The sequence below is a fragment of the Ranitomeya variabilis genome, chromosome 1 (assembly GCF_051348905.1).
Source record: "Ranitomeya variabilis isolate aRanVar5 chromosome 1, aRanVar5.hap1, whole genome shotgun sequence".
Lineage (NCBI taxonomy): Eukaryota > Metazoa > Chordata > Amphibia > Anura > Dendrobatidae > Ranitomeya > Ranitomeya variabilis.
In genome coordinates this window covers 311490746-311504159 of record NC_135232.1, presented here as the reverse complement: position 1 = coordinate 311504159, position 13414 = coordinate 311490746, and the positions used below count along the sequence as shown (strand labels likewise).

At 43.0% G+C, this 13414-nt stretch overlaps 1 protein-coding gene across 4 annotated transcripts in view; it reads right to left on the bottom strand.

Annotated features, from left to right (window-relative positions):
• Nucleotides 1-211: 211 nt before the first annotated feature.
• NF2 (NF2, moesin-ezrin-radixin like (MERLIN) tumor suppressor) overlaps nucleotides 212-13414 on the bottom strand; it is a 117810-nt gene continuing 104607 nt past the window's right edge. For 3 of the 4 annotated variants that reach the window (XM_077296936.1, XM_077296945.1, XM_077296953.1), the window contains exon 17: nucleotides 212-1448. In XM_077296936.1, the coding sequence (XP_077153051.1) occupies nucleotides 1398-1448 (51 nt within the window). In that variant the 3' untranslated portion in view covers nucleotides 212-1397. The remainder of the gene's footprint in view (nucleotides 1449-13414) is intronic. The other variant, XM_077296960.1, reaches the window with a different exon arrangement.

The following is a 13414-nucleotide window of genomic DNA, read 5'->3' as shown; positions in this document are numbered from 1 at the left end:
TGGCGCAAAAATATACGGTAAGCAGTGCTTGTTTGATAGCTTGTGACTATCCATCTTCCTCTTGATTACATTCCAGAGGTTTTCAATGAGGTTCAGGTCTGGAGATTGGGCTGGCCGTGACAGGGATTTAATGTGGTGGTCCTTCATCCACACCTTGATTGACCTAGCTGTGTGGCATGGCGCACCTCTCCATTTTTTTTTTTGTTATTTTAACCCTGGAGTGGTATCACTAATATGTGCCCCTTGCCTATAGTAAAATACTTAGCAGTGACCGTCTTTTTCTGTTCTTGGTGCCGCTCTGGTCCTCTTCTGCAGTTTGTGACCTTCTGGATCAATCCAGTGGTTGCTGGGCAAACCGGCGGTCACTTCTCAAAGTAAGTCTATGAGAGCTAGAATGAGACTCTCACAGACTTACATTGAGAGATTGTGACTGTTAGCTCTTTCTTCCTGTCAAGAGCTGCGGTTATAAAATGGCGTAACGGGACCAGGGTGGTACCAGGAGGAGTAGAAGATGGTGGCTGGTAAGAATTTTAGTAAAGGCAGGGAACAGATATTCGGAAGCCAACAAACAGATGCCCCAAGTTTATTAAGGGACGTGCGCCTCGGTGCATCAGTTTCAGACTGGCATATAAAATGCAAGTGAAAGTAAAGTCTCCTCTTCTACTTTTTGAGCACTAACAATACCATTTTTGAGAAAGAAATACTAGCAAAACATGAAGCCGAGTAGAGTTGGGTGGGATGGTGAATGGGCAGGACTTTGTAATACAGCCATTGTCTTATCATGCCTACTAGTTGCACTGCTGCTTTTCCATTCCTTCGGCTTAACATAGTGAAAATAGCAGATCATCAAGAAACCAGAGTCAAGTGAATGACAAAGCATAACCTTCATAATGGTGATCAGACCAGCAAGAGATAGTATTGAAGTGGGCATGGGGATACATCTAAATGCAGTGGTAAGTATGGACACTAAACAACTGGTGTGTGTGAGTGCATGTACATATATTATATACACATAATCCTGCACATACACCTTGCAAACACAAAAATAAAAGGTCAGCATTATGCATAATCCAGACAAAGTCATTTTTTTAGTGTACAGAGAAATGCTCTTCTATACATTATTTTAACTATCATAATATGTTTCTTGCAAAGACTGCATCTTGTTATAATAAAAAAAGTTATAAAAATCAGTTACATTTTTGTACCTTGTAGTGTTAACTTTTTTATATGTGGCAATGAAACATAACACAGGGCGAAGATAAAAAAAAATAATAAAATAAAATGGCCGTTCCATCAAGTTCATGAAAATCCCTAGTTACAGTTGCGTTGTTGCCTTTATATGCCCCTTGCCAAGATCTTTGGAGAACCTCTGACATATGCCGATCTTAGGTGATGGATTACAATTCTTCAAAGAAGGCTACTCTGCATTGTGCACTCTGCAAAGTGAGCTAGAAAAGGAAAATAAAAAGAGGGGTTATAAAAAGAATCATCATAGCTACAATATTTTAGATGATGTACAACAATCATTTAACTTACAGCCAGTGTGGACACTTTACTTATGACAGATATACCGTAATACTGATATTGCCAAGCAATTAGCAGCTTTATCACTTGTTAATGAGGTTCTGTTCGCACTACAGTCATCACAACAATGTTGAATCAGTTTTTAGACAGAAAATGGTGATTCCTGATGGACTTCACTGACTGCGTTAAAGTCTGGCTTTCCAGAATTCTTTACAGCAAGAATTTCTGGAAAGTACAATGGACGCTATTAACACCATTGCCTAACACATCTTTAAAGCAATTGGAGCTCTACTTTTCTGATACAGAGCTCCAAATCACCAGCATAGTCTGAGATGTAAAATGGTTTGATTACTAGGTGTCTGAAGATTACTGTAAAGAGGGCACTGGGCACACTGCCTGTCTCTTCGGCTGTGATCAGTTTCATTGGATGGAGAATAAGTGGCGCAGGTGATGTACACATTCTATAAAGACATACGGCCTCCTGCTCAGGGGAGAGTTTAACTAAACAGATCACAGATTAAGGAAAACCGGCCTCGGTTGTGCATTTCTGCCCTTTTATTTCAGCAAACATGTTTTCACCTTAAAGGGAATCAGTCACCAGGTTTTTGCTACCTCATCTGAGAGTAGCCTGATGTAGGCAAAGAGAAGCTGAATCCATCGATGTATCACTTAGATTACTGGGTGGAGCAGTTCTGACACAATCAGTGCTTTTAGATTTAGCAATGAAGCAGAGCTGAGAAAGCTAAAACCGCCCCCAACAGGCTCTGTATATGCAATGCTCAAACAGTGAGGTGCTTATCACAGGTGGGGGCGTGTCAGACCAGGGCTCACCTGATCAGCTAGTAACAGCCAGGGGTGTGGAGAGAGTACGCCAAACTTCCGACTCCTCAATTTCCCTGACTCAACGACTCCACAGCACTGCTTCACTACTGAGCATGTACATAAAATGCAGCACAGATTCATCTCACCTAAACCTCCTACTACTCCACAGCACTGGTCACTACTGAGCATGTACATAAAGAACAGCACAGATTCATCTCACCTAAACCTCCTACTACTCCACAGCACTGGTCACTACTCAGCATATACATAAAGAACAGCACAGATTCATCTCACCTAAACCTCCTACTACTCCACAGCACTGGTCACTACTGAGCATGTACACTAACTGCAGCACAAATTCATCTCACCTAAACTTCCAGCTCCACAGCACTGGTCACTACGGAGCATGTACATAAAATGCAGCACAGATTCATCTCACCTAAACCTCCGACCCCACAGCACTGGTCACTACTGAGCATGTACATAAAGTGCAGCACAGATTCATCTCACCTAAACCTCCGACCCCACAGCACTGGTCACTACTGAGCATGTACATAAAGTGCAGCACAGATTCATCTCACCTAAACCTCCAGCTCCACAGCACTGGTCACTACTGAGCATGTACATAAAGTGCAGCACAGATTCATCTCTCCTAAACCTCTGACTCCACAGCATTGGTCACTACTCAGCATATACATAAAGTGCAGCACAGATTCATCTCACCTAAACCTCCTACTACTCCACAGCACTGGTCACTACTGAGCATGTACATAAAGAACAGCACAGATTCATCTCACCTAAACCTCCTACTACTCCACAGCACCGGTCACTACTGAGCATGTACATAAAGAACAGCACAGATTCATCTCACCTAAACCTCCTACTACTCCACAGCACCGGTCACTACTGAGCATGTACACTAACTGCAGCACAAATTCATCTCACCTAAACTTCCAGCTCCACAGCACTGGTCACTACTGAGCATGTACATAAAGTGCAGCACAGATTCATCTCACCTAAACCTCCGACCCCACAGCACTGGTCACCACTGAGCATGTACATAAAGAGCAGCACAGATTCATCTCACTCAAACCTCCGACCCCACAGCACTGGTCACTACTGAGCATGTACACTAACTGCAGCACAAATTCATCTCACCTAAACCTCCAGCTCCACAGCACTGGTCACTACTGAGCATGTACATAAAGTGCAGCACAGATTCATCTCTCCTAAACCTCTGACTCCACAGCATTGGTCACTACTCAGCATATACATAAAGTGCAGCACAGATTCATCTCACCTAAACCTCCTACTACTCCACAGCACTGGTCACTACTGAGCATGTACATAAAGAACAGCACAGATTCATCTCACCTAAACCTCCTACTACTCCACAGCACCGGTCACTACTGAGCATGTACATAAAGAACAGCACAGATTCATCTCACCTAAACCTCCTACTACTCCACAGCACCGGTCACTACTGAGCATGTACACTAACTGCAGCACAAATTCATCTCACCTAAACTTCCAGCTCCACAGCACTGGTCACTACTGAGCATGTACATAAAGTGCAGCACAGATTCATCTCACCTAAACCTCCGACCCCACAGCACTGGTCACCACTGAGCATGTACATAAAGAGCAGCACAGATTCATCTCACTCAAACCTCCGACCCCACAGCACTGGTCACTACTGAGCATGTACACTAACTGCAGCACAAATTCATCTCACCTAAACCTCCGACCCCACAGCACTGGTCACTAATGAGCATGTACATAAAGTGCAGCACAAATTCATCTCACCTAAACCTCCAGCTCCACAGCACTGGTCACTACTGAGCATGTACATAAAGAGCAGCACAGATTCATCTCACCTAAACCTCCAGCTCCACAGCACTGCCTCACTACTGAGCATGTACATAAAGAGCAGCACAGATTCATCTCACCTAAACCTCCGACCCCACAGCACTGGTCACTACTGAGCATGTACATAAAGTGCAGCACAGATTCATCTCACCTAAACCTCCAGCTCCACAGCACTGGTCACTACTGAGCATGTACATAAAGTGCAGCACAGATTCATCTCTCCTAAACCTCTGACTCCACAGCACTGGTCACTACTCAGCATATACATAAAGTGCAGCACAGATTCATCTCACTCAAACCTCCGACCCCACAGCACTGGTCACTACTGAGCATGTACATAAAGTGCAGCACAGATTCAACTCACCTAAAAGCTGAGATCATTAGATCGGGAAAAGAACAGACATTTATGGGACATTTCATAACTTTCCAAAATTCTTGTGAAAACATTTACAGCACATACTGCACTGAACTACTGAACCCAATTTAATATATATTTTAAGAGTTGGAGTCAGTCCTTTTTAGGCTACGTTCACATTTGCGTTGTGCGCCGCAGCGTCGGCGCCGCAACACACAACGCAAACAAAAACGCAGCAAAGCGCATGCACAACGCTGCGTTTTGCGCCGCATGCGTCCTTTTTTTGATTGATTTTGGACGCAGCAAAAATGAAACTTGCTGCGTCCTCTGCGCCCGGACGCGTGCGCCGCAGGGACGCATGCGGCGCAAAACGCAAGTGCGACGCATGTCCATGCGCCCCCATGTTAAATATAGGGGCGCATGACGCATGCGGCGACGCTGCGGCGCCCGACGCTGCGGCGCAGACCGCAAATGTGAACATAGACTTATACCGACTCAGACTCCACCAAAACGGACATCAGCTCGGACTACACAGCCCAGGTCACAGCAATGATAAACTAATAGTGCTAATACAATCATACTAGGCAAACAAAACCTCATCTCTCAAATCTGTGTTTTAACCCCTACAGCTTGCTGTCTTCAGATTACATAGCAAAAACCTGCTGACATATTCCCTTTAAGTCTACGTTCACATTTGCGGTCTGCGCCGCAGCGTCGGGCGCATGCGTCATGCGCCCCTATATTTAACATGGGGGCGCATGGACATGCGTCGCACTTGCGTTTTGCGCCGCATGCGTCCCTGCGGCGCACGCGTCCGGGCGCAGAGGACGCAGCAAGTTGCATTTTTGCTGCATCCAAAATCAATCAAAAAAAGGACGCATGCGGCGCAAAACGCAGCGTTGTGCATGCGTTTTTGTTTGCGTTGTGGCGCCGACGCTGCGGCGCACAACGCAAATGTGAACGTAGCCTAAGAGCCTCACACTTAAGCATGGCTATTTACTGTATCAGAATGCTCTTGTAATGTGTTGTCAAACAGTTGGATCAGGACAGGATTTAGCCTGCACATATAAACAATTGTTTCTATTACTTGACAACATGTCATTTTGCAACCCCTAAGTTGATACATAAAAATATATTAAAACTAAAAAGTTTTCATTAGACAATCTTTCTATGTATAAAACTTCTTGACCTTACAGAAATATGTAGTCATTTATGTTTGTGGCACCAGCATTATGCATCTGCCACGCGTGGGATTCAGCAAGGTCATCCCTCTCGCTACTTTATTTACTGGGATTTGGTGAATTTTGAATGTCACGTCATGGATTTCCTGCTGTTCGGTCGCTCAATTTATGCACCTTCACTGCAGCTTTTCAATTGGAAGACCCAACTTTCTTACCTTATAGATACACACATTAATGTTTATTGCTAAGCAGTTTAATTACTGTGGCCCGCGGGCTGGAGGTTCCCCACCTCTGGTCTATACAATAGCTGCAATTATAGAAGGTTGGTCTGTGTGGAAAGAGCAGGAACTGTTTGTTCTGTTTCCCCTTGGCTCTATGTCTCATGGTACTTTTTAACTGTTTTAACATTGTGCGTCTTCTCGGTGACCCTAATAAAATATGCAGTATTTTAGTTCCTATTCTGCATTTTTTTTTTTTACACACTGCTTTCTCTCTTATATAAAACCTTTACTTGCGCTAAAGCATTAGACTGGAATTACACATTCAGGATCTGTTGCAGTTTTTGATAGTCTTTCTTTATACTGTAGATAACAGTTGCTTTTGGATTCACTATTGGCCTTAGGTTGGAAAGGCACATGCCATTTTCACATTGAGCCAGGTTTTTCACCGAATGATTGTTTTTATCAGATATCTCTGGCAGTCCTATAGACAAAGAATGGAACTGTGGTGCACATCCAAGACCATTCGAATGGAACAATACAAATTCCTGTTCTTGGGATTATCAGGGTTATGGCTGTGATCAGATGAGACCAAAATGTAACTTTTTGGCCACCAAGGCAAAGGCTATGTCTGGAGCCAAACCAAATAACCTTTCATGTTAACTTCCAGATTATGCTTAAACCCCTTTAATACAGGAACTTTCCCTAACAAATCTGTAGCAAACACCAGAAGCAGTAACAAGGAAACGCACCAAAGCTCTGGGAACCAAACCTATGCGTCCAGTAAATAAATAGTTAAGTGTTTGAGCCAAAGTCGGTGGTGAGGAAGTTTAGGTATAGTTTTATCTATTTATGTCTAGAGTATTGTGAGGTGTGTAAATAATACATCTGTACATTGTAACAGAATGCAGCTCTCAAAGGTGAAAAAAATAAAATAATTGAAATTAATGTATGTTCATGTGACAAATGCATCAGTGGGGGCTACTGAAGTATTTCCTAGAGAAGGTGGCCCAATGTCCTAGTCATTTTCCTCTAACAGGACGTATACAAAGGGGGAATATTACCACACAAAAGAAAAAAGAGAGCACAAAGGTCCCAGAATAAAATAGTATCAAATTTATTCAAAAAACAATTTCACACATCAGTTTTTTAGAATCAGTCACAATCTGTCAAAGCATTGAAAAGACGGATCCTGTGCAGATTGCAAAAAACTGATGCACTGGATACTTTTTTGATATGTTTTTTTGATGAAACCGTCGAAGCAGCTGCCGCAGGAATTTAAAGGAACAGAATTCGAGAGAGAGAATGAATATGAATATATCCCTGAATGGAAAAATGGGTTAAATTAAAGGAATAGAAATTCTTCCAGACATAGGCTATTTTCACACTTGCGTTGGTACGGGTCCGTCGCTATGCGTCAGGCCGACGTACGTTGTGAAATTTCTGCAAGACGTGGGCAGCGGATGCAGTTTTTCGACGCATCCGCTGCCCATTCTGAAGTCCGGGGAGGAGGGGGCGGAGTTTCGGCCGTGCATGAGCGGTAGAAAATGGTGGACGCAACGGACAAAAAACATTACACTGAACTTTTTTTGTGACGACGGTCCACCAAAACATGACGGATCCGTCGCACGACGGACGCGACGTGTGGCCATTCGTTGCTAATACAAGTCTATGGGCAAAAAGCGCATCCTGCGAGCACATTTGCAGGATCCGTTTTTTTTGCCCAAAATGATGGATTGCGATGGATTAAAAAAAAAGACGCAAGTGTGAAAGTAGCCTTACTTGACGAACAGTGACGGATCCTGCGCCCATGGGCTTCCATTATAGCCAACGACGGACGGCGCAGGATCCATTGCTGTCTGACTTTTCGATGTACACAAAAAACGTTATTTTGTCCGTTGTCTCCAGCCGACTGACAAACATTTTATGACGGATCCGTCAAATGACGGATGAAGCGGAAAGCAATCCGTCACAATCCGTCGCTAATACAAGTCTATGAGAAAAAAACGGATCCAGCAGCAATATTTGCTGGATCTGTTTTTTTCTAGACGGATTGTGACTGACGGCAAAAAAGTGATGTGTGAAAGAGGCCTTAGAGACTAGAGCCTGTGAATTTTTCATCAATCGTATTATCTTTTGGTACTACCTCTTTTAGGCAGCCAAGCCACAGACTGGACTTTTTTGTTTGAGCATTAGACCATGTGTGTGTTTTAGTCTGCACTCAGACTTTTACTTATATAGGGACACCCATGGTTGGGTTGCACGTGCACTTTACTTTATCTGCTGCTATTTTCTGCCCTGCCTTCCACTATATTACAGGTGGACCCTGTGCTTTACACCTGTGAGAATCACTATCTGGCTTTGTCTCCAATTTGATTGCTACTATTTTCTCGTGTGTGTTAGGCCTCTAAGGTTAACTAATGATGCTGGCACATTTAAAACTTTTTTTGCTCCCTTAAAGTGATACTGGATTATTTAAAACTTTTCTGCTCCCTGAAAATGATATACACCCTTTTACTAAGTATTTACACATGACTTTCTGGTGTTGACTATCACCCATTAGGTCTTTTTGCTCAATACTGTTACAAACTTCATTATTTAATGGTACTTACCTTATATTAATTGAGCATTAGACCATGTGTGTTTTTTTTATTGGTGGTGGTGAGAACTTTTACACGCAGGAGTGGTGCTGTAAGTGAGATCACCAGAGCTAATCAGCTGATGAACTCCAGTGCCCTCTCTCAGGGCAGCTCAGTGCTATACACTGCAGGAGCGATGACCTCCTGTCAGTTTATCACCGGCTGTCTTTGAGAGCAGTCACATCAGTGACTGCACTCAAAGTCATCAGGATCGTCATGTGACATTATGGATTATCTTCTCAGAGGACAGGTAAGGAATATTGTGGTTTATTATTTTAGTTGCAGGAGACGTTAACGTCAGTGGATTACGCATTCGGTGAGTATGGCTTAATTTAGATTCAACAAAGGAGTCTGTCATTCAAATAAAGGTCTTTATTCTGGATGATTTTGTTTTTATAATATCACTATGGGTTTAGTAATGGGGGAGTCTTACAGATGCCTCTCCATTACTAACCTGTGGGCTTGATGTCACCTGACAATACAAAGGCGACATCAACCACCCCCCAACCATTACCCCCACTTGCCACTACTACTGGGCAAGTGGGAAAAGAGAGGCTAAGCACCAGGTTTGGCACAACTTATAGATGTGCTTTTTCTGGAGCGGCTGAGAGCTGATGTTTTTAGTCTGGGGGAGGAGGGTCCAGGCCAATATCCATGGCCCCTTCCTAGGCTATTAATATCAGCCAGCAGCTGCCTGCTTAGCCTTTGCTGGTTAGATTTTATAGTGGGACCCTATGTCAATTTTTTTTATGGGGTCCCCCTGCAAAATAGTAAAGGCTAAGCTGACAGCTGTGAGCTGATATTACTAGCCTGGGAACCTTTATGGCTAATGGCTCCTTCCCAGAATATTAACATCAGCCCTCAGCCATTGGCTTTCTATCCGCTGGTTAGGAAAATTCTGCAGCAGCCCACGCAATTTTTTTTTTCTTTAAATTAAGAGTTACTGTTTGGTTACAGCCTATGTAGGTTCATTCTGTTAATGCTCCTACATAGGCTGGTGACAATGTGTGTGTCTGTATTTACTTCCCGCCTTAGTAATGAAGGTGTAGGGCTGAGACCTTTTCATTACTAAGCCTAGGACTTGGTTTAAATGACAGCTGCTGACACCAAACCCTAATCCCATTACTCTGCATCAGAATGAAAAAGGTGGTGTTGAACCAAGAAATTACATCACAAAACACACACACATATACATACATATATATATATATATATATATATATATATATATATATATATATATATATATATATATATATATATATATATATATATATATATATATATATATATATATATATATATTGTGAGATAGCGCTCACTAACGGGTAGGGGAATACTCGCTTGGCCTACGGGATAAATGCACACTGGCACAGTTTTTAACACAAAACAGTCTATGCGGTTTATTAAAGAGTCATAAACCGTACCACGAACAGTCCATTACACACTGTATCAGGACATCACATTAAGTTGTGGTCACTAAACATGCTGGACCTGTAGCTTCCCCCACACAGTAGCCGTCACCGACTCTGCAGATCCATGGCCTCACCTCGTGCTCTTCAGGGATCCGGTCCACACACAGGACCTCCCAACACAGAGGCCACTCAGGATCACGGCCTCACCTCGGGCTCTTCAGGGATTTGGTCCACACACAGGACCTCCCAACACAGAGGCCACTCAGGATCACGGCCTCACCTCATGCTCTTCAGGGATCCGGTCCACACTATGGACCTCCCAACACTCAGGATCACGGCCTCACCTCGTGCTCTTCAGGGATCCGGTCCACACTCTGGACCTCCCAATACTCAGGCCTTTCCTCTCACAGGACCTTCCAGCCAACATCCATTCAGGTCCATACACAGGAACCATGTGACCCACACCTTGGTCACATTATCAAGCTGTAACCACTCCCATAGATGGGTGGTGTGTGTGGCTAGTTTGACCTGCCCAGCTCACAAACTAGCCCTGCCAGCCTCCCTCTAAAACAACACAATTACTTGTGGGACTACAGGTCCCAGAACAACCTTACTTCAGGCTTACAGCGCAGAGTATCTTCCTCTGCGACACACATACCAGCCATTAACAATAATGCCGGACTTTGTCTCATCAGTGAACCATAGTTATGCCTGCGACTGCCATGCATTCCTTTGGCCTCAATACGCCTCCATGCGTGTTCTGGGGAGACCATGCAGCGCCCCCTACCTGTAACAGGGGTCACTGCATCACTATATATATATATATATATATATATATATATATATATATATATATATATATATATATATATATATATATATACATATACACACACACACACACACACATATACATATACATACATACATATACATACACTACACACACATCTTTGTTTAGTTCAAAAAAGCCTTGATTGCTGTACAAAAACGCATGCAAAAAAGGCATATAAAATCACGGCAAAAACGCACCAAAAATCGCGGCAAAACGTGCATTTTTGCCACCGCGTTTTTGCTGCCAGGAGATACAGAAGCCTGGCCGAAATTTCTATAGGCGCATACTCAACGTGTGCACATAACCTAACTGTATGCTGCAGGACAATTCAGCAAGTTATAAAGAGAAAACAAATAACCATTTAACAGTTTACAGATGAAGTGAACAGATGTTGGTGCACGCTCCAGTGCGATGCTATTTTGCTCTGTTTATTATAGTTTCAGCACGCCTTTAACAAATGTAAAAATAATTCCAAACACACATAATTATTGTTCAGACGGATGGATACTTTTTCAGTGTTCTAGTGATGCACAGACCTGGCCGATGCTTACAAGAAAAATGTTCAAATCACCAAGGTGGCCTGACTATCAATGATTAATGCAGCTTGACCAAGCTATAGACTTTACAAGGAGAGGTTATCCTTAGAAATTGACAGCTGGCAGCCCTGCCTACACTGTCCGTTTACCAAGGCCTTTCCTAACCTCAATTAATCTTCACACATGCCAGGCAAAATGAATTGAGAATTCCCTACGACCTTCTCTGGTCAGGTATAAGAAAGTTCTTGTCTCCTCAGATTTTTATTTTGCAATCTGTCTCACATTGTGCAAGTCAAATACATAGCAAGATAGGAAACAGCAGCACCGAATGGAGTATAACAGCACACTAAAGACAAGTGAGTTACGGTATGTATACGGTATCCTCATTCTTATTGGAACATACATATTGTAGATAATGTTTGAAGGCAGCTAAACCACAAAGAAACACATGGAAAGAAGGAGTCAAGAAACATGTGGAAAACAAACAAACAAACCGTGTGATAAACCTTAGATTCTTCTAAGTACCCCTTTCACTCTGATGACAACTCTTCACATCCTCTTGGCATTCTCTCTATCAGCTTCATGAGGTTGTCAGATGGAATGACTGCCAAAGAACAGGTTTGCTTTGTCAAGAGTTCATTTGTGGAATCTCTGGCCTTCAGAAAGCATTTTCAACAATCGTGTGTTTTTGTATTGGTACACCGTTCCATACAGTGCAGAACACTATTCCACAACTGTTCTAAGTTAGGCTGGGTTCACACTGCGTTAGTGTGACCCGTTTAACGGACTACGTTACACCGCGGCATAACACTGTGTAATGTAGTCCGTTAACGCCGCCATTGAATGCACTAGCGATGTGCCGTCATTGAGTGACGGACCCTGAGACGCGGGCTGCAGCGTTTCCGGGTCCGTCACTGCTAGCGCAGATAGAGCTAGCAGAACTCTATCTGTGCTAGCGGGATGCAAACGCCAGCACTTGCACTAGCAGCAGCCCGTTAGCGTATGTGCTGAACGGGCTGCTGCTAACGCAGTGTGAACTTAGCCTTACAATACAGCAAGAATCATTGAACTAAGTAAAGAGAAAAGACAGTTCATCATTACTTTAAAACATGAAGGTCACTGTATCTGGAAAATTGCTACAACCTTAAAAGGTATCCTCAAGTGTAGTAAGGAAAGCCATCAATCGCTTATGATGAAACTAGCTCTCATGGAGACCACTCCAGAAAAGGACGTCAAATAATTACCTCTGCTGCAGAGGATAAGTTTATCAGAGTTACCAGCCTCAGAAACTGTTAATTCATGTCAGATAACAGACCTCATAAATGATGCACAGAAATCAAGTAGCAGACAAATTTCCACATCAACCATCCAGAGAAGACTTATTGGAAAGAATTCACTACTGCGGACAGCAAACAAAAAAAAGACTTGTTTGGGCCAAGTAACACAAAGACTAAGACATTAGGATCAGTGAAAATCTGCATTGTGGTTTGACAAGTCAAAATTTGAGATTCTTTGTACCAACTGCCATGTCTTTGTGAGGATCAGAAAAGGTGAGTGGATGATCTCCACATGGATGGTGCGGTAGGTATGATAGTGTTGGAGTGCTCTGCTGTTGACACTATTGGTGATTTATTCAAAGTACACAATTTTATTTATACAGAGCCAACATATTCCACAGCACTTTACAATTCAGCGGTGACATATACAGACAAATTCAATACAAGGTAAGACAGTGTAAACAGTTACAGTAGGAGTGAGGGCCCTGCTCGCATGGAAATGGGGGGAGACGCAATAGGTGAAAAGTGCTTGCCATTTCAAATCCAGCAATTATATTAAATAGGGGTCTTCATATAAAGCTGAATGATCCGGTAATCAGCCAGTGTGTTTAAGTGCAGTTATCAAGTGCCTGGAGGGTGTGAGACAGATGAATAGGAGGGAGCAGTTTCTGAATAATATTTAAAAGGAAGGAACAGAGAAGAGTTAGGTTAGTGAGTTGAGGTGATAGGCTTGTTTAAAGAGA